Here is a 21,379-nt window from a genome sequence, read left to right as displayed (position 1 = left end):
AACCAGCAGAGGGACGTTCTCCCCTTTCCCTTAGAAATTGCTTCCAGTGGGTTTGGAAGCTTCCCGTGCCTACCTTGCGGGTAGCCTCAGTCATTCAGCACGACGTCACCAAGTGTCTGGCTATGCCAGGCCCTGCTCCTGGCCTGGGGCCCAGAGGTGATGGAGCCTTGCCTCTGGGCAGAGGGGTGGGGGGGGCACACGTTCATGTCATGTGACAGTGATGGGGACCCAAGCACAGGGCGCCCCCGGGCCAGGGCAGGAGGACTCTGTGGAGGAGAGGCACTTCCTCTTGTGGGCCCCAGGCCTGCCCTCATCTGTGGCACCATCATGCCATTGTTCAACCCTTTCTGTGGACTCCAGCCCGGGCCCAAAGGTGGGGACCTCCCCGCTGGGGCTCTCCTCTCCGGGGCTGGCCCTGCCCTTCACCTGTGACCTTGTTTCTTGGGTGGTGCCAGTTGCTTTGTTCAGAGTCCTCTGAGTGTCTACATGGGGCTTTGGTTTAGTTCAGTTTTGATGCCCACCAAGAGGAGGCCTGCTCAGCCTGGAGAGCCCCCTTTTAGGGCTGGTGGGCACGGACCTTAAGGGGCTGCTGCTCAAGACTTGGGCCTGGGGTGCAGATGGGGAGGAGTCCCCCGAGTGCTAGAGGCCCAGGGATCCCCGCCCCAGGGTGTAGGTAGTGGCAGGAGCTGGAGTGCAGTGGTGAGGAGCCCTAGGGCAGGTCTGTGGCTCCTGGACCCTGGATTAAGCACCCCCGGTTCTGCTTCCCTGAGCTCGGTGCCCTCTCAGACCGTGCAGAAGGAAGCAGGGGGCACAGGAAGCCCCCCAGCCTGGGAAGGGATGCCAGCAGTGTCTGGTGGCCAGGCCCATCCTCTTCCCCAGGCACACAGATGACACCTATCACCAGTTTGGCTGAATTCCTATAACTCTAGCCCAAATTCTAGAACACTGGGATTGGGGCCCAGAGTGCCCACCTGGCCTTCTCCCTGCCCTCCTGCTCCTCCCTGTCTGGAACCATGGTTGCCGCCCCTTGGCTGGGTCCCGGGGTCCCCCACTGCCCGGGGCCCAGGATGCTCACACTGAGCATGTGCAGGATGGGGCCTGTCCCCTGGCCCAGTGCTCAGGGAAGCCATCTTCCCAGCTCCAGGGACGCAGAGCATAGAGACCACAGGAGGGACCTGGTGACTGCCTTTGTCCCTGTGGCTGCTGTACTGAGTGACCACATGTTTAGTGGCTTAAAGAACCACAGATGTGCTCCCTGATGGGGCTGTGCTCCGTCTGGAGGCTCCAGGGAGGGCTCCTCTACTCCTCCATTTCTGTTCCCATGTCTGGAGGCCTCACTTCTGTCACTACCTGTGCCCCGATCGCCCCCTGCCCTCCTTACCAGGACCCCGAGATCCCAGGGAACCCAATCCACATCGTCCAGAGTGACTCCCAGCTCAGGCTCTCCTTAGTCCCATCAGGCTCCGTGTCCCTTTGGTCGCGCGTGGCCATAGGTTCACAGGCACGGGCGAGCTTGCAGAGGACAGATATGCCCAGTTTGTCACGTACACGACTCGGGTTGCGGTAAGTGGCAGGGGCACCATTGTCTTGTGTGGCTGATGGAGCTCCCAAGCCCCTGCTCCTGGGCTACTCGAGGCCTTGGAGATGAGCCAGGCAGCATCACTGATCTTAAAGTGACCGCAGGGTCCCCACATTTGTTGGTGGGACCCCTCCCCAAATCCCCACCCAAAAGCCTGCCAAAGGGACCTGACAAGCCTCCAGACCCATTTCCCGAGTGTGACCAGGGGGACTCAGGCCCATGGCCAGCCCACTCAAAGACAGGTCGGGACAGCCAGGCCTGCCAGCAGCAGCACCCTCCAGTCTCAGCCCAGAGGTCAGCCCGCTGTGACCATGGCTGCTGGCCCAAGGGATGGGAGGTCCTCTGATTGCCAGACAGGGAAGAAGGAGAGGGTTGCTGCACAGCCGGGCCTGGCTTCCTGGGCTGTGTCTCTGCTGACACCCCGGGCACATCCGGTGCCGAGACTGTCCCTTGAGAACAGCTGTCCCTTGGTGCTGTGCCCAGGGCTGGTGCACAGGGCCTGCCCTCTGTGTCCCGGGACAGGATCCAGGCCCCGGTCATGCCCTGCTTGTCCCTCATTTCACCCTTCAGCCCTTCAGAGCCTCCTCTGTCTCACCCAAGTGAGAACAGACCGAGGGTGGGGCTCACAGTGAATGGACGGGCCTGGGCCACGGGTCCCCTTCCAGAGAGTTCTCCCAGCCAGGCTGGCTGCTCCTGGGCTGTGAGACAGGAAGATTGAACTGTACTTTCCTGTATTGTTCATTTCGTGCAAGCCATTTGGGGGGCATGAAACAGCCAGGCGTGGTCAGCCCCGGGTCAGCTCTGGGTCAGAGTCATCTCGGCGGGGCCAGCCCCTGAGAAGCGCAGCAGAGCTGGTGCGGGCATCCCTGGCTCTCTCTGGAAGCGGCCCCCAGGTTTGGGAAGCCCCATGCTACCTGGTAATCCAGACAATAGCGAGCTTAGCATTACCTGACCAATAACCAGTCCTTTAACGAGGGCCCTCTTTGCCAGGCTCCTGGACCCATGGGACCAGCTCGGTCCGTGCCTCCGAGTTGCTCTCCAGTAGGAGAGGCTGGCACCGGGATCCCTGTACGGACAGGCTAGGAAAGGGAGGGCCCTTTGTCCTCCCTGAAGACATCCCCCCGGGGCACGGTGACTCTGCAGGACAAGGATGTCTCCTGGGTGTCCACTGAGGGTGCCCAAGGAAAACCTTCCAGAAGGCTCTCACTCTGACTGCACATCCCTGGTACATCCTTGGTCACTGGGTCATGTGCTCATTCCGGACACAGCTAGCCACTGAGCTCCTACTGAGTACCTACTGGCTGGTGGCTGGAATGCAGAGATGAATGAGATGGCCCGGTCCCTGGCCCTAGTAGACTTCCTGACATCTAGTGCGACGGGCAGGCTCCAGGGTGCAGGGTGCTCCGGGGGTGACAGGGAGGGATGTCCCAGCCAGGTAGCTGGAGAGGGGCTCCAAGCAGTTAAGGTCAGGTGGCCTGGGGGAGGGTCAGGTGGGCTTCTGCTCCAGCTGGGGTGCTGTGGGGGCGGGGCTGGGCTGGCCTGGCTGATCCCACAGGCTGTGAGGACCCTGGCTGGAGTTCAAGCGGCAATGCCCCCTACTCTGCTCTGTACACAGAGCCCTGAGCTACCTGCTGTGGTGGGACCAGCTGGAAAGGCCCCAATGCAAGGACAGGCTGGCCGAATGTGGGACATGGAATTCCCTGTGGCAGCCAGGGGCAGTAGAATAAGCCTCAGAGCTACAATCCAGCTCTGCCACCACCTGGCTGTGTGACCCTGGGCCACCCGCCAGCCCTCTCTGAGCCTCAGACCTCAGCTTTAACATGGAGATGAATGGGTGGTGCACTCCTTGCACTGTGTCAGTGTGACTTGTACATGACCCCGCGAGAACCAGTCTCCCCAGTCGCTGTTACAGGATGGTGCCTGCCGGGGGTCAGGCCTAGTGCTGGGGAAGGGGCTGGGCAAGCAGCCTGACCCCATCTGTCTCCATGGGTGTGAACAAGCCCCCAAGAACACAAGTAAGTATTGATTAATGGTGAGGCTCCTTGGGGTGTGTTGGAGTCCAAATAGAGAGTGAGAGAAAGCCGGGTCTCCGGGCCCTAGAGGAGGTTCCCAGGACTCAGCTCGGAGGAGCTGCCTGCTGGGGACGCCTTGCAGGTACGGGGACACTGCCAGCCCCTGCATCCATGGAGGCAGCCCAAGCGCCTGGGATCACAGTGGTGGTGTCGCCCCGGGGCCAGGAGGCATTCCTCAGGCGTGGGGCCGTCCTTGGGTCTCCCTGCTTCAGCACCCCTTCCTTGAAAACACCCCGAGTTCCTCTGCTTTACAAGCAAGGAGCTTTGTGTCCTGAGCCCAGGCTGAAAAGATATGACAGCCAGGATGATTTGCCAGCACTGGGCTCCCAGCACACCATGTCACTGGTCGGATCCTCAGGGAAATTGCCTTTATAGACAAGGAAGCAGAGACTCAAAGGGTTTTTTCCGAGTGTATAGAATGTGCACGGACCTCATTTGGGGCCAGTATGATGGGCCGCCTGCAAACAGGGCCAGGGACAGACACATACCCGTTAGCTGTCTTGGGACGTTCTCTGCAGACAGCACGCAGCTGTGTCTGACACAGGGGAGGCTGAGGACACGAGACTGCACAGTACGGTCGGGCTGAGTCCCACTGGCCCTCGGAAGCCCTGGGTCAGTGCCCCGTCCAGCGCTGGGGCACAGCCGGGGCCCAAAGAGGCAGGGAAGGCCCTGAGGGAGGGGGCGGCCCCACGCCTGGACCTGGAGGAAGCTGGCCGTCCCCAGGAGTGTGGGTGACGGAGACAGACCAGAATGGCTGCATGGGCGAGTGAGGTGGGAACCTCCAGCCCTGTGCCCTCTCCCTCTTCTCTTTCTGCCCCGAATGTATAACTAGGATTACGATCAGATTCCCTGGGCTGCCACCTCTGTGCCCTACAGGCATGACAGGATGTTGTCCTGTTCTTATTGCTGTCCTGCCAAGGGAAGGAGGAGCTGGATGTCCTCCACCTGCAAGGGGAGGACCCTATGGCCCGTGAGAGTGTCCTGGGGCCACTGCTGCAGACTGATGACTCAACCAGTAGAAATGTATTCTCTCCCAGTCCCTGAGGCTGGGGGTCCTGGCTCAGTGTGCAGGCAGGAATGGTTCCTTCCAAGGCCTCATGGGGTATAGACAGCTGCCTTCTCCCTGTGTCCTCACACAGTCGTCCCTCTGTGCCCATCTGTGTCCTGATCCCCTCTTCTTGTAAGGACCCCCATTGGATTGGATCAGAACGTCCCCTTGTGACCTCATCTTACATTAATTACATCTCTCCAAACAGGGTCACATTCTGGCGTGCTCGGGATGAGGGCTTCAATATAGGAATTTCAGGAGACATCATTCAGCCTACAACGGGGCCCTTCCCAGGCTGCTGGCTTCACTGCAGGGGGCATGGGACACCAAGAGGGATGGCAACAAGAAAGGAGGCAGTGGGGGGAGCTGTCTCTGGGGTGGGGAAGGAGGTCTGTATTCTTGGCAGGGGTGGCATGGGAAAGCCAGGTGGTGGGTGGTCCAGGCAGGGGCGGAGGCTGGACCGGGGGGGCAGACAGCTGCCAGGTCACGCCCTATAGGTGGGGAGAGATGCAGGTGTAGAGAGTGGGTTGGGAGCTGGAGGACAGTGTCCTTGCAGGGATGGGTGGCCCCGATGCAGGGGACAGAGGAAGGGCCAGGGAAACCGTCCCCTTGGGTGAAGCAGGAGGTGTGGTCTGGGAGGGAGGAGGGATGGGGTAGACATTCTAGGAGCAGGTCACAGATGACATGGCCACAGAGTCTGACAGCAAAGGACCAGGCTGGTAGAATGAGCAATGACCACTCACCCCTATAATCTAGGTGGAAAATAACACCTCTGAGCAGTAACATTGTGCGTAAAAGTGATGGCCTTTGCTACCGGAGCATGCAGAATCGGTTGAAAATGCATTGCTTGCTCTTGTCCCCTGAAACATAATTTCTGTGCACGCAAGCCGGGTGATCATCGGAGTGTTTCCAACCGTGCAGAGAGCTCGCTGGGGTGCTGGCAGCCTGTGTCACCTGCTGTGTCTGTCTGATTATAGCTTTCCAGCAGCTCATTCAAGCCCGAGTGTTTATTTTAAGAATTCTTTCAACCTAAAAAAAAAAAAAAAAATCTCGCAATTGGCATTTCTGTTGGAGCGTGACCTGTGATGATTGCGTCTGGAAGCTTCTGGCACTGACATGTGCTGCTACAGTCTCCTCCTGTCTCTTTTCCAGGAAACCAGAAGCTCTTCTGAGAGCATCATCTCTGTACCTGCTTCCAGCACCTCGGGGTCTCCCAGCCGCGTGATCTATGTGAGTCGGAGAGTGGGGAGACCGGTGGGGGGATGGTCTGGGCCTGGGTCATTGCTGGGTGTGCCATTGGGAGCTGGGCATCCTTGAGCATCAGAGTGTGGGCCTGGTGCCCTCATCACCGCCACGGGGCACAGACCAGGGCAGACTTCACGATGTTGACTCAGATCCTTTGGCAAGGACTTCCATGCCACTTGGGGACTGCCTATTTCCAGGGCAATGATGCCCAAACAGATGTGCTCACAGCTGTTGTCCATGGGGGTGTCAAACCAATATTGTGTCCCCGTCCCACAGCTAAGTCTTGCCTGAATAAGAAATACTCAGGCTCTTGTGGGACTGGGCAGTCGTGGCCAATAGCAGTACAGATGTGCACCTGTTGCCCTGGGAAGTGTTGCTAATGTGTTCCTACGAGAAGCTTGTTACTGATAATATACGTTATGTGATCCCATTTTCATTAAAGAGTGTGTGTGTGTACATGTGTGAACGAAGAGGGGTATATGTGTGTATGGGTGCATGTGCATGTGCATATGGGATGTGTGTGTGTGCATATGGGTGTACGTGCAGGTGTGTATATGGGTGTGTATGTGTGCATATGGGTGTGTGTAGATGTGTGTATGTGGCACATGGGTGTGTGTGGTTGTGTACGTGTGCATGTGGGTGTGCATGCAGGTGTGTGTAGGAGTGTACATGTACATGTGAGTGTGTGTATGGGTGTGCATGTGTGCATGTGGATGTGTGTGGGTGTGTGTGCAGGTGTGTGGAGGTGGTATGTGTGCATATGGGTGTGTGCGCTGGTGTGTGTATGTATACATATAGGTGTGTGCAGGTGTGTGTGCACATGTGGGTGTGTGCGTGTGTGTGCACATGGGTGTATATATGGGTGTGTAAGAATGTGGGTATGTGCGGGTGTGTACATGTGCATGTGGGGGTATGTGCACGTGTGCACATGGGTGTGTGCTGGTGTGCATGTGGGTGTGTATTGTGCACGTGGATGTATGCATGGGTGCGTACATGTGCATGTGGGTGTGTGCAGGTGGTGTGTACACAAAGTATTAAAATGATCACTAGGTCTTTCCCAGCAGGACGGGCAGTGGGAGGTCGGTACTTCTGCTAATTTACCCGTGAGCACCAAACTGTGCTGGGAGGAAAAGACCTGAGGTTCCTGGTACAGGCTGGGGGAGGGGCAGCTGGGCGTCAGGGCCTTGCTCTGCTACTGCAAGGAGCAGCAGGTGACTTGGGGCACGTCCCTCCTGCCAGCCCCTTCCCACCCAACCAGGTGGGACACTGTGGGGGTTGGATCAGCTCTTCCTGACACCTTTTCAGCCCTGAATCTCATACTCTTTGGATGCAGAGTCATTCCTGATCTGAATCCTGATGGGTAACAATCCTAAGTACTCTAGTCCTCAGGGGAACATGATTATTACGAGCCCCAAAGATGAATCACAGTGTGGCCCTTTGTGAACATGCCCTCAGAGGCTCAGAAAGGCGGTGTGATTTCATCAGACCAGCTGTGTGCCCTTGGGTGATGAGTGAACCTCTCTAAGCCTCTGAGGGCTCATCTGTACCAAAGGAGACTCACAGTTCCTGCTGTCTAGGGCCTGGGGGGAGCCCTGAGTTGCAGCCCTGGCCAGAGGCAGGACTTCAGGAATGCTCACTGCGATGATCAGTATAACGTCTGTGCTCGTAGCTCAGCCACCATAGCAAATAAATCCCACAGAGCAGGTGGCTCCAACCTCAGAAACGCATTCTCTCCCTGTCTAAAAGGCTGGGGCTGAGATCCAGGTGTGGGCAGAGCTGGCTGTCCTGAGGCCACCATCCTTGGCTTCTAGTCTTCTTCTGGTCCCTCACAGGGTCATCCCTCTGTGTCTTTCTGTGTCCTAATCTCTTCTTCTAAGGTCACCAGTGAGATGGGATAGAGGTCCGCCCTCGTGACCTCCTTTTATCTTACTCGCCTCTGTAAAGACCCCATCTCCAAACACGGTCTCACCTGAGGTCCCAGGGGTTAGGGCTTCAAGACACGGGTCTGGCAGGATGTAATTCAGCCCATGGTGTCATCAATGTCATGAAAGATCTTAATTACGATTTCTGTTGCTTCGGTGAGACAAGGTCGGTGGCGCACTTGGTGAGGCAGGGGGCGCCCGGCTTCTGTGGCTGCCGTGGCTGCAAGCACATGGTAACGGCTCTCTCGGTGTGAGCTCCTCTTTTAAACAATTGGTCATTTGTCAAGGACTGAGATACAGTCGGGACCGTGTGACGAGCAGCAATGCTGGGCCCTGGGGTCACGGCTCCTTGAAAGGCCCCGTGAACGTCTGCACTGGGGGTTACTGGGCTCATCGGCCTGAGGTGGGCGGTCTCAGCTTGGATGAACTTCCGTTTGGCTAATACGGGTGCCCTGGATTCCAGTTTTCAACAGGCCTCAAGCAAGTTAACTTCACCCAGTCCCCCGAATCTGAGCGTGACACATGCTCATGACACAACAGAGAGGCTGTGAGCGCAGGGGACCTCGGGATGTATGCCACACTCCTCCTCCTCCCTCCCCGGATCACTGCACCCACTTTTCAGATGCCACTCAGACCTGCACACAGCCTGGACACATCTGCCCTCCAGGGCACCAGGTCGGTCACAGGCCAGAGCATCCAGCCATCCTTCCCCCCAAATCAGGGTGGTGTGGGCACCCCGTCGGCACACGTCCCTGGAACTCCTTCACTGGGGAGGCGTGAGTCTGGGGAAGCAAGCCCTTCCTCTGTCTCGAGGCTCTGCTCTGCATTTTTTTTTTAAGAATTTTATTTATTTGTCAGAGAAAGAGAACACACACAAGCTGGGGGAGCAGCAGGCAGAGGGAGAAGCAGACTCCTGCTGAGCAAGGAGCCCGATGTGGGACGCGATTCCAGGCCCTTGGGATCATGACCTGAGCTGAAGGCAGATGCTCAACCGACTGAGCTACCCAGGTGTCTGTGCCCTGCCTTTTCTTTCATCTCTCTGTTGGGATCTATGTTTGGCCTACTGTGTGCCTGATACCGTGCTCAGTGTTGGGCCCTGAGGCGGGGGGCGGGGGGAGCCTGAGCCCTACTGCAGCTTAGAAGGATGCCAGCTGCCCAGCAGCCCAGCTGTGCAGAAGGTGGATAACGTGTGCTCTCCGACCAGCCAAAGTAGCCCTGATAATATTATGTGACATGCCCCTTAGGTCCCTTTGTGCTGTATTCTTTTTTAACCCAAATGAGGTCATGCTGAATATTTTGTTGTAACCTTTCTTCAGCGCGGCAATAAATCAGTAACAAAGGAAAGCAGAAAATCAGCATCATCACGTTACAATGTATTATTAGGGACAGCGTGTTGTAACTATCCGGTTGTGGACAGCCATATGTTATTATTATTTATGATGCTGGACGGAGTGTGGGAGAGAAAAAAGTGAAGAAAAGTCCCAGGAACATATACGCATCCCAGTGGCCTTCCGCCAATTAGAGAGCATAGCCCGTTGTCATGGCGACCACCCAGAGGCCAGCTGTGGGAGGAAATGCATCTGTGTGTGTACTAGGCAGGACAGATGCTGAGGACCCAGGAGCAGAGCCACCTGTCCAGGGTGGGAGCAGGCAGTATTGGTGCCCTCCAGCTGCCTCCCTGATCCATGCTGTTCGGGGATTGGCAGGGGCTAACCCAGGGCGGGGCCGGCCTCGCTGACCTGTGCAGAGTGGGGTGACAGCCACGGGAGGGCAGATGCTCTGATCACAGTGGGGTCCAAGGCAGGGAAGGGTGTCCATCTGCACATGGACCCATGAGTCCAGGCCTCGCCCGGCCCCCCATTCCAGCGTCAGCTTTAATTTGAGGTTCATGAAATCCAGTGGATAGACAAGACGTAGGTGGCAGTCTCATCTTGTAAAATGGCCCAGAGAATCCACCTAATTTTGGCAAATACCCCAAGGATTTTACTTGAATTTGGCAAGTATGCCCCAAGAACCCTGCCATGCCAGGGACAGAGCTAGGGAGAGGGACTCCATAATGAATCAGATCTAGTCTTGGACCCCCAGGAGCCACCAGTCCCTCGTGGGAGCCTGAGGTGTCAACCAACATCAGCACTTTTACTTGAAGGAGACAAGACACCCAACCCAAATAATGGAGGGGGCAGGGCAGGTCCCTCAGAGAGGGCGACCTGGACTGAGTCTGGAAGAACCAGAGAGGGAGCAGGCACAGAGGCCTGGGAGAGAGCAGCAGGTGCCAAGCCCTTGGGCCCCATAAGAAGCTCATCTTGGTAGGCAGTGTGGGCGGTGGAGTGAGCCCCTCGGGTAAGCAGGTGCACAAGGGCCCTTGAGGAACAGCTCAAAAATTCTCATCAGGGTCCCTCCTAGCTACAAACAACAGGCTTAGGATTCAAACTCAGGTCTTCTGAGCCCTGCCCAAGGCTCCACGGGGAAGAGTCAGAGGTCTGAGACATCCGACATTCCGTCTCTCAACCTACACCACAAATGGCAGCATTCACCCCAAGAGCACCCACCAGCTCATGAGAGCCTTGGAGTCGGGTGGTCAGGGAAGGCTTCTTAGGGGAGGTGGACTGGGGCTACTGAACCCCGGCCTGCTGGGGGCACAGGAAGGAGAGACCTTGGGGGGAGCAGGCCGGGAACGTCAACCTTGCATTTGGGGACCGTAGCGAGGGGTTGTGTCACCTACCTGGGGAGGCTGGCGGAAGATTTGAGCTGGCAGGCAATGTGCTGTAGGTGGGGCTCAGAGACTGGGGCCCGGCAGAGGGCGATGGTGGGGAGCATAGCTCTGGAGTCCAAGAACCCAGGCCTCTTCCTACCCCACATCCCTGGCTGTGTGACTCTGGGTGAGTTACCTAACCTCTCTGGCTCTGCTTTCTGCATCAGTGAAGGATGGTAACTAGCTGCTCCCATCACGGGCTCTTCGTGAGTATTTGGGGAGTAGATAATAAAAGGCTCAGGCCAGTGCCGTCCCAGAGAGGAGCTCACAGTGTTAGCAACCTCTGTTGATGATGTTTATTTGGCGCAAATGTGGGAAGAACACCCTGAAGGCTCTGGCCGGATCTAGATGTGAGCAACGAGGACCTGGACCAGAGCCACCTGGGCTGGAAAGGGACAGCTGGTTCCACTGCAGAGAAGAATGTGTGCCCATGCTGGCCCTGGACCCTGGTCACTGCAGGACACTGGGGTTGAGCAAAAGGTTCCCTCGGGGTTCAGGTAGAGCTGAGCCAGTGGGGGCAACCTGACATCCGGCAAGGCCAAGCTGACCTTAATCCTGACAGGGGGTCCTGGTGGGGAGGAGGTGACCACAGGTGTCTGCTCCGGGATGGATGGGGACGTTGGCACCCACGACAGGAACATGGGAACTGACACAGATGATCGTCCTGTTGTGACAGCTGAGGGGTGTGTGGGTGTGGTCCTGCCCAGCTCCAGGAACTGTTTCAGCCTGCCATGTGACCCGGCAGCCCCCTGGAGCAGGGAGGGGCAGCAGAGTGGGAGCAGAAGCCCGGAGCAGTGGGACGATGCTGGAGAAGGCCAGGTCAAAGGAGAGTGAGTGGTCTGGTGGCTGTTCCCTGAGCAAATGCAGTGGCTCTGTGTGCACCCTCCGTGAGCACCTGCTGGAGTCCAGGTGCAGTCCTAGCTCCACCAGAGGTCCTAGCCCGGCCAGGCCGACAGGTGTCAGTCACTCTGCTGCCGTATCTCAAGTGGAAATTGCTGAGTGCGTGCGTGTGTGTGCAACCTTGTGGAAGTGTGAACACCTGTGCATGTGAGTGTGTAGTGGTTCAAGTGAGTGTGATTATGGGTATGAATGTGTGTTATCACATGGGAGTGTGTGCATGTACACGTGTAGGTGTGAGTTTGGGGCCGAGAGCATGTGTGCCAGTGTGGGACTGTGTGTGTGCGTATGAGCAAGTGTGTGGACATGAGGGTGTGAACATGCACTGGTGTGGGGACAGGAGCGTGTGTGAGTGTCTGTGCTGGTGTGCAGTGGTGGGTGAGAAAGGGAGTGTGCGTTGTGCCTGCACATGTGAGCGTGTGAGAGGGTATGGGCACTTACGACTTGTGCAAGTGTGTGTGCTAGTGTTTGGCAGTGGCAGTGAGAGGGTAGAGGTCTGTGAGAGCATATACCGCCTCCGCCGTAGGCAGTCTTCTGTGTGTACGTGCAATATGTGTGCATAAGTGTGTACATGGTGTTTGCACATGCACATACACAAACCTACTAGGTGGATATTTAAATGCACGCACACACGCATGTGTCTTATGTGTGTATATATCGTGTGTGTGCACGTGCACGAATGTGCGTGTTTGCATGCACACATACATGTACATGCGACTTTAAGTGCCTGCACATGCCTATTTGCACACACGTGTTTTAGATGTGCACGCATGTGTGCATGTGTGTTTATGGGCATGTTTTCAAGTGCTGTTTGCATATATTCACACGTGGGTCTGTGTTTGCACACACACGTGCATGTTATTCTTGTGGGTGTGTATGTACGCATATGCATCCAAGAATTTGCATGTCCATATGCGCACATGTGCATTCTCATCTGTGTGCGCGATTTGCATGTGCGTATGGATTCGTGTGTGCATACACAGGTGTGCATAGGTGTGTTTAGGCCATGGGCTGAGTCTCGTGGTCTGCTGGGCTCTGTGCCGGGCAGGCGAGCGGCTCTACCTGTCTGCCCCTGGGGCTGTCCTATGCAACTGTTTGTGCCAATCTGGAGGGTGAGAGGTAGAGGCTCAGAGAATAAACTTCCTTAGGACCATGTGACCTTCCATGGTGGGGTCGAGGGACCCAGGCCCACGTGACCATGAGGACCCCCTCATTGCTGCCTTTGTCCCTTCACCCCCATTGCACGGAGCCTGGCTCCTGGGCAGGGCCCTGCTGTCCAAGCGGCCACTGGAGCACCTGCTACCCTCTCTGGGCTGTGAGTCACAGCGCCTCTGCTCTCTCTCTCTCTCTCAGGCCAAGCTGGGCGATGAGATTCTTGACTACAGGGACCTGGCTGCTCTTCCTAAAAGCAAGGCCATCTATAACATCGACCGCCCCGACATGATCTCCTACTCGCCATACATCAGCCATTCAGCGACAGGCAGGCAGAGCTGCCATGAGGTGCGGCCCCCATGACAGGCGGCGTGCCCACGGCAGGAGTCCCGTCTGCTTCCTCCCCTTCTGACCCTCAGCCTCCTGTCCCCTCTAATGGCCTGTGCCCATCCCCTATCGAGAGGCCCCAAGGGCTCCACCCAACCCTGGCAGAGGGTCTGCTTGGGCAGGGGAGGAAGTAGGAGACACGCTGGTGTGAAGGAAAGCTGCCGCCCTCCTTGGGTGGCCTGCCTCCCGCCTCATGAATCCCATGCGCTGATTTGACCACCTGTGGGGACCACACACGATGGACTCCCTAGAGTCCCTCGGGCGCATCCCTCTCTGGTGACTTGGTTCTCATGGCCTTTCTCCATCTCCCATGGAGTCCGCTGTTGGTTTTCCCTGCTCTTTGGTAGTGTTGAGACTGGAGTCTGGCTGTGGATGCCTGGGATAGGTGGGAAGAACAATTTGCTAGCTGGTGGCCCAAGCGTGTGTGCTGCCCACTTGTTGGGAGCTGGGCACAGGTGCTCTGGGCTATGCAACACAAGGGTGGGGCAGGAGGGTGATGACGACCCCAGTTAGTTTGCTCAGTAGCCAGCAGGCACCTCTCCTGGCTGGCTTCTGCTGCAGGGGACACCCGGGACCCTGAGGATCTGGGCAACAAGCCCCATTCAGAGGCAGGACAGGGAGGGATCCCAACCTGCCCCCACCTACCACGCACGCAAGCTGTGCGTGGGGCTTTATTCTCCAGCATCTGGTCAGCTCCAGTGGACAGCACTAGAAGAGGATCAGAGAGGTCCAGTGACTTGGCCAAGCTCCCCCAAATGATGAACTGCACAGCCGAGACCAATCCAGGCCTTTCTGCCCCAAAGACCACCTGCTGACTATTTCCTTAGCTGCCCCTCGTGCTTCCTCTAAGACATGGGAGCCAAATCTAGAGGCCGGGGTTCAAGTTCCTGTCCAACCCCTTGGTGGCCCTGGGCCACCCCACCCTCCCCGGCTGGAGCCTGAGATTTCCTGTGCAGACTGGCTCATGGGGCCCCCAGCCATTTGTAGGGCTGCTGTGAGTGCCATGGAGCCCTGTGGTCGGGGAGGGCCACACGTGCACATGGGCGCGGGCTGCTGCTACCCTCAGTCCTGCTCCCGCAGGTCCTGGAAGTGTCTGCAAACAAACGAGCAGAGCACAACAGCACGGGGCACATGTCAAGTCTGAGCCACGGTCACCAATGCCACACCCCTCCCGTGGTGCACTGTCTGTGAGCTGGTGGGTCACACTGTGGCAGCTGAGCAGTGTCCCCACCATCCAGGTCACTGCTTATTCCACTGGCCTACTCACCATATGGACACTGGGCTTTCCTGTGTATCCGTGGCCCATGGCCCCACACTGTAGGAGCGAGTGCCCAAGGTGCAGACGAGGGCACAGGCTCAGGGGACAGATATGCCGACCTAGGGCTATGCATCTCACCAAGGCAGAGGTGGGACTTGGGTTGGGCTACCCAGTCCTGGTCACTGTGGCCTCCCCGCCAGCTTCCACCATCCCCCGGGGGTGTCAGAGTCCCCTCACTCCCCTATCTCAGGGCCCTGGGCCTCTCCCCTCTCCAGGCCCTGCCGCACCCTGGCGGGAAGCCGGCAGAATAGAAATCTCTAACGGGCTCTTCTGTGGGTGAATGATGGGGTGGGGACAGGAAAGCCCCAGAAGAAGGGTCAGGCACTGAGCTGAGCAGACGCTGGCCTCAGGGCTGGAGAGCCCTGTCTCTCTGGGATGGCGGCCTTCTGGCAGGTGGCCACAAGAGCAGGGGTCCAGCGGGAAAAAGAACAGCAGGCTGGAGGCTCGGGGAACTGCCTTCACCTCTCCGAGCCTCAGTCTCCCCTTCTGTGAAATGGAAAGACTGGGGACACTTTCCCTTTCCATTCTGCAGAGAGCAGGAACCCTAAACCCTGAGGTCCTAACAGCCCCTCCTTTTTCTGGGCCCCTCATCTCTCCTGTCTGGAGAAAACCAAGGTGCTGGGTTCAGATGTTGTTGTCCCAGCATGCCCTGAACTGATGGTCTTCCTTTTGGAAAATACATCCTCACGGGAGAGCAGTGGGCATCAGGGTGGGCCAGTGTGGAGAGACACTCCAGGCTTGGCCCAAACAAGTGATCTGGGGACCCCTTTCTTGGAGGGCCATTGACCGTATTTATCTAAAAAGGTTCTGGAATCCTGCATCGTGTCTTATGGTAGGGTTCATTTCCCGTCTGGAGGAGGGTCTGGGTGTGAGGGCGTGTGTGTGCCCCTCCACCCCCACCAGAGACCTAACAGGCCACTCTGCATGTTGTGTCCCCAGTCCCCGCAGGTACTCTCGCCAACGCTGACGGAGGTAACTGCCTGTCCCCGGCCAACGCCCCCTCTTGCTCATGGCACTGCCACCGGGGTTATAAACATAACCACCCACGGCAACCCTGAGAGGGCCTCTGTAGCTCTCAACCTTGGGATCTGGGGCCATGGTCCTCGGTGGCCTGAACGCCGTCCTGGGTGTCAGTTATTTTTATAATCACGTCTCATCTGCATGCTTCCATGGTGCACCTGTCGGTCCTGCAGTGGCTGACACTTGGGATGTAGCTCCCTCGAGGTCTGGCTCGTCCTGGAGATAAAAGGCCCAGGAGCCCGGGTGAGCTTGGGCCCGCTCACGCTCCTCTGGGCGGGACGTACAGAGCGCCCAGGTTCTCGCAGATGAATATTCCAAGAGCATTTCTCTATCCAATAGCATTTCTAGTCCGCAGCCCTGTCTGCCTATTTCTCAGAGCCACTCAGGGGTCTGGACAGGTGCCAATCAGACTCCAGTCTGCATGGGCATCGAACTCTCAGATCCAGGAATGCACCACCTATACCGGATAAGTGGCCATCCATGCCGAGCTTCAAAAACCACATGTGGCTGGCCAGCCCCACAGATAGGCTAAGCGAGGAGATGGGACGCCTGTGGGATGGCAACTGGTCAGCAGGGAGAGAGCGCGCCCATCGCTGTGGGTGGGACAGGCCAGGCGGGCTCAGGGGGAAGCCAGGGGACACCTGGCGGGTGAGATCCCAATGCGGGAGCTGGCCTGGCCAGGCGTGGAGGTGGTGGGGGCATGGGTAGGTGTTAGGGCAGTGACTCAGCTAGTTCTGCTGCAGGACATGCTTCTGGAGGCAGAAGGTCAGCTCAGAAAGCGCGAGGGCCATGAGCTCCAGACCAGGCTCTCCCCTCTCCTGGGCTTACCCTCATGCTGGCCTCAGCTTACCTCACGGCAGGCTGCTGGGCTGGGCCATTCCAGGACTCTGGCTGGTGGTCCGGGCTGTGGCGGGCCAGCAGCCTGCCCTCCCCCACACCATGGTGTCATGCCATCTCACGCCACCTGCAGCCTGCACTGACTGTTCCAAACCATTGTTCGTCCCATTTGACTGGAGTCTCGTGCGTGGGCCAGTGCTTGTGGGTCTGACTCAACTGGGCCTTCGAGCCTGGGAGGGGTGTCTTCTACGTCCTGGATCTGGGAGCCCCCTTGTGCGGGAGGCAGGGGGAGAATGCAGAATCTCATGATTCTCGAGGATCTCAAAAGTTCCTGCTTGTAAGGAGCTTGGGTGGCCGGAAGGATGGGGCAGGAGGGGTGTAAGGGGAACCCTCTTTGGGAGCCCAGCCATAGGGAAGGCTGATGGAGACTTTGCCCTCTGGGATCTGGGGGTTCTGGGGCCATGGTCAGGCCACAGGGAGTATTGGCACAGGGCCCAGCCCCTACCTGGCTCACCCCGGGGTGCCCTGGCAGGTGCAGACAGTGTCATCCTGGGGCCACGCTGAGTCAGCCTCTCCAGTCCAGAGGGCCAACACCAGGAGGAGGGTGAATGCGTGGGGGCGGGCAGTGCCCACAGCTCCGCTGTTTACTAGGCTGCCTTTCCTCCCAGGGGGATCAGGATGACCGCTCTTACAAGCAGTGCCGGACCTCCAGCCCGAGCTCCACCGGGTCCGTCAGCCTTGGGCGCTACACCCCAACCTCACGGTCCCCCCAGCACTACAGCCGTCCAGGTACTCAGCCCCCGTGGCTTCTTTGACCCCAGATCAAGCTGTATTTCTTATTGCTTTCCCTCTTTTGACTCTGTCTCTTCCTTTACACAACCGGAAGGATGATGGGCCGGGTGTGGGATGGCCAGTGGGTGATGGGAGAACTTGACCAGGTCACGTGTCTGGGGAGGTCGGCCCCCCATTGTTTGGAGGGGACAGGAGGACTGCTGCGCAGGCAGCTGGTTACCTGGGTGAGACACACAGGCAGCGCTGAGCGTTTAGAATATAGCAAGGGATGCCAGCGAGCTAAAGGGGCATAAATGTGGGCGACCAGAGGTCCGTCAGTGCTGGGCTCATGTGGGGCTGGGGGCTTTGAACTGTGCGGGCAGTGTCAATGGCCAAAACCATCTAGAATATCTACTGACACCCTTCACCTATGGCTGGGTTGGTGGCTCCGAAGACCGGCAGCCGTCCGTGAGGGCTTACTGCCCCCTCCTGGCAAGGGGACACCCAGGGCAGGGCGCTCTCCTTCCCTGGCCCGCTGCCTTCCCTGCCTGGCGCCCAGCTGTGTATCGCTCGCCCTTAGCTCTGAAAACTCACCATTGGCCTCAGTGTGTCCAAGGCCCAGGGACACTCCACGTGCACACTGCCTCTGTGAGGGATTTTTCCAAGCTGCTTCCTCCATGGCCAGCTGCTGCATGACTCCATGTCCACATCCACGGGCTACAGCTCTAATTTTCACAGCCTTTGTGGAAAAATCAACTCATTCATTTGCAAAGTTATTTTTGTCGACTCCCTGCAATGTTCTCGGAACATCCTGCTCAATAAGTGGAGAATGGACGGATCAGGGTGCGAGTGTGTGAGCCAGGGGGTGTGCAAGCATGTGTGCAAGTGTGTGAGCCAGGGTGTGGGTCAGCCAGGGGTGTGCAAGCATGTGTGCAAGTGTGTGAGGTAGGGGTGTGCATGTGTGTGTGAGCAGGGGGGGGGTGTCAGCCAGGGGTGTGCAAGTGTGTAAGCCATGGGGTGCACGTGTGTGTGTGTGTCAGGGGGTGTGCAAGCATATGAGCCAGGGGTGTGTGAGTGTGTGTGCAGGGGTGTGAGTCAGGGGTGTGTGAGTGTGTGTGAGTGAGCCCGTGAGAGTGTGAGCCAGGAGGCGTGTGAGTGTGTATGTGTGAGTGAGCCAGTTAGTAACTAGCCAGTTAGAGCCACCATGGGGTTGTGTGTGTGAGTGTGTGAGTGAGCCAGGGGTGTGTGATGTGTGTGAGTGAGCCAGTGAGGGTGTGAGTGTGTATGTGTGTGAACCAGTAAGTGTGAGTGAGCCACAGGGTGTGTGAGCATGTGTGTGAGTGAGTGTGTGAGTGAGTGAATGAGTGAGCGAGTGAATGAATGTGTGAGTGAATGAGTGAGCAAGTATGTGAGTGAGTGAATGAATAAGTGAGGGAGTGTGTTAGTGAGCAAGTGAGTGGGTGAGCGAGTGTGTGAATGAGTGTGTGAGTGAATGAGTGAGCAGGTGTAAGAGTGAACGAATGGATGAATGACTGACAAGCAAGCAGGCAAGCAGGTGAGTGAGGGCTGAAGGGTGGTCTGCCTCCCCAGGCGTCCTCTCCGAGGGCCCTTCTCCTGATCCCCCATCCCCAAACCCCGACCCCCAACCCCTGGCTCAGCTGGGCTTGTTGGCTATGCCTGGCCGGGTGCGGCCCCCAGGGAGCTGAGATGTGGGTCTCGGCGGGACAAGGCCTGGTGCCTGTCAGGTGCACACCCGCCCCACTCTACCAGCTGCTGTCAGCTGTCACGGAGGCCAAGGAGCCCCCGAGTGGAGGGACAGGCCAGGGCTCAGGGCCGGGGCTGCCACCCTGTACCTCAGGTGGCCGGGCTTCCTTGCTCAGAACCGGAGCAGACTGGCCTAAAGCGTATCTGCTGAGTCCCCCTTGGCTGCCTCAAAAAGGTGTCCCTTCCTCGGAAGAGGAAGCGCAAATGTTCCTAGCGGAGTGGGGCCTAGGAATATTTGGTGGCTGTGCGGCCAGTGGGCCTGGGGTGGACTCTGACTTGCTCTCTGTTGCCCGCAGCTGGTACTGTGAGTGTTGGTACCAGTAGCTGCCTGTCCCTGTCCCAACACCCAAGCCCTACATCCGTGTTCAGACATCATTACATCCCCTACTTCCGAGGTAAGGTGCGCAGTGCCCGGGCTGCGGGCTCGCGCAGGGCGTCCAGCCACGCGTCTGTGTCTTGCTGTCCTGTGTCTGCCGCATGGCTTCCCCGAGCCCTGTGTCTCTGCCCGTGCTCCCTGCTGTGTGTCTCGTGGGTCCAGCCCCGTTTCTGTCGCTGTGTCAGTGTTCCTGGGACAAGGACGTAGGAAGCTTGCTGTGGGAAGGAGTGAGTAGTGAGGAGCTGAGTGAAAGCCATGGGGCAGGAGGCTAGGATCTCCCCCATTCTTGGCCTGGGGCCTCGTTTCTGAAACCTTCCCCCATGACCCCCTCTGATTTCCCACATCGGCTCCTCGGGGCACAGGGACCATTTGCAGCCATTATCAGGGGCCAAAACAGAGCAGGCTATGACTTGTCTGTGGCCTTGGGGCTCACAGTGGCTGGGGCCGGAGGCACACCCTGCACAGGCTCCAGCTCCTGCCCCTTCCCAGGCCATGGACCCACCCGCCGTCCACATCCCTGCACAGACATCATAGGCCAATCACACCAGGAAAATGGCCATGCTCGTTTCCCATACGTTATGGACTGCTTGTGTCCCCAGGATGTGTACGTTAAAGCCCTAACTGCCCTGGGATTACATTTGGAGATGGGGTCTCTGGGAGGCCATCAGGGCCACATGAAATCACTAAGGTGAGGCCCTGATCCCATAAGATTGGTGGCCTTACAAGAAGAAGAACGACCCGGGAAGAGCTCTCGCCCTCTGCGTGTGCTCAGAGGAAGGGCCTCACGGTCATGCGAGGACAGGGTGGCCATCTGCCAGCCAGGAGCAGTGCTCCCAATGGAAACCAAGCTCTGCCCCACTTTGGTCTGGGACTTGCAGCCTCCAGAACAGTAAGAAATACGTGTCTGGCATGTTGCTATGCAGCACGAGCAGCCCGAGATGCCGCAGAAAGATGCTCTGGCATTAGAGGAAGCCACAGCGATGTTCTCACTGATGTCCCCAGAGAGCCGCTGAGCCCCCATTCTGTACAGATGCCAAGTGGGACATGTCCCTCCCGGTGGGACATATCCCTCCCGATGGGGCTGGGAGGCTAGCCGAGTTCAACTGGCTCGTGCCCCCATCTGACGGTCTTAGATGGGGCTCTTGGCATCTGTGCCTTCCCTTCCGTACATCACTGTCACCTGCTTTGCGTGTCCCCCCCAACCTCGGTCTACGGAGAGCCGAGCCCCGAAGCATCGGGACCCGACAGCTCACAGTCTGAGTCTTCTGGACATATCGTCTCTCTCGAGAAGCAGCGAAGCCCGACATGGTGCATCCCGTGAGTGGACGCAGCCAGCAGGGCCTTGGGACATGTGTCTGGGTGCCCATGTGTGTCCTGTGAATAGAATGCACACTCCCTGCAAACCAGGGGGAATTTGGCTAATGGCCAGGTCATGGCAGGTCACAAAGGAGATGCCTCTTCTCCCTTCACTAACTGGTCCGTGGGCCCCTGGACACACAGAGTTACCCCCACCCGCCATGGCCCTGCTTTGGATGGGGCTGTCCTGCTGGGGGCTCTGGAAGAGGGGTGGCCCAGAGGTGAGGCCCAGCCACTGGGTACTTATTGTCTCTGCTGTGGTAGCCATGCTGTCCCAGCAGCTGCCCATGAGCTGGCTGGACTGCATGGGGACCCGCTCTGGCCAAGACGAGTCCAGGCTGGGTCTGGGCCCAGAGCAGACATTGCAACCCTGTCCTCCATTGCTCCCTTCTGACCCTCTACCCTCAAGTTCTCCAGGGTGAGGAACGCCAGCGTGTACCCTCAGCCAAGGGCAGGCCCTGGGACGGTGTCTCAGACCTACAGCCAGCCCGCTCCAGGCACATCAGGGGGAGCAGCGCCCCTTCCTCACCCTGTGAGGGAGGGCTGGGGGGGGAGCACAGGGAGAGACAGCTGTGTTGCCATCGGGCCTCTCCTGATGGCATCCTTCGCATCTTTAGCTCCTCTAGGTGGAGATTACTCTCTGAATGCTGCTGTGGGGGGAGGGCTCCCCAAGGAGAGGCTTGCCCTCACCCCAGCCCTCACCTGCCTGACCCAGCTGATTGCTGACAGGGACCCCTTGCTTTCCTCCTCTCTCCTCACTGGACCCCCACCCCAGACACACCTTCCTCCCGCCATGTCTCAGTGCCCAAGGCCCCTCCCCTACCAAGACGGACAGGCAGCCTCTGTGTTGGTGGCAGTCATTTGCACTTTAGTATGAATTACA

The 21,379-nt window shown here is 58.1% G+C and overlaps 1 protein-coding gene across 1 annotated transcript in view; it reads left to right on the top strand.

Annotated features, from left to right (window-relative positions):
- LOC111149007 (actin binding LIM protein family member 2) overlaps positions 1-21,379 on the top strand; it is a 133,407-nt gene that overhangs the window by 72,501 nt on the left and 39,527 nt on the right. The window contains exons 9-13 of the mRNA XM_022505882.1: positions 5,852-5,929; positions 12,869-13,015; positions 15,312-15,344; positions 16,898-17,018; positions 19,061-19,159. Coding sequence (XP_022361590.1) covers positions 5,852-5,929; positions 12,869-13,015; positions 15,312-15,344; positions 16,898-17,018; positions 19,061-19,159 — 478 coding nt within the window. The remainder of the gene's footprint in view (positions 1-5,851; positions 5,930-12,868; positions 13,016-15,311; positions 15,345-16,897; positions 17,019-19,060; positions 19,160-21,379) is intronic.

The sequence above is a fragment of the Enhydra lutris genome, unplaced genomic scaffold (assembly GCF_002288905.1).
Source record: "Enhydra lutris kenyoni isolate GAN:26980312 unplaced genomic scaffold, ASM228890v2 scaffoldscaffold21, whole genome shotgun sequence".
Lineage (NCBI taxonomy): Eukaryota > Metazoa > Chordata > Mammalia > Carnivora > Mustelidae > Enhydra > Enhydra lutris.
Note: the sequence above shows the minus strand (reverse complement) of the source record. Positions and strands in the feature narration are given on the sequence as shown.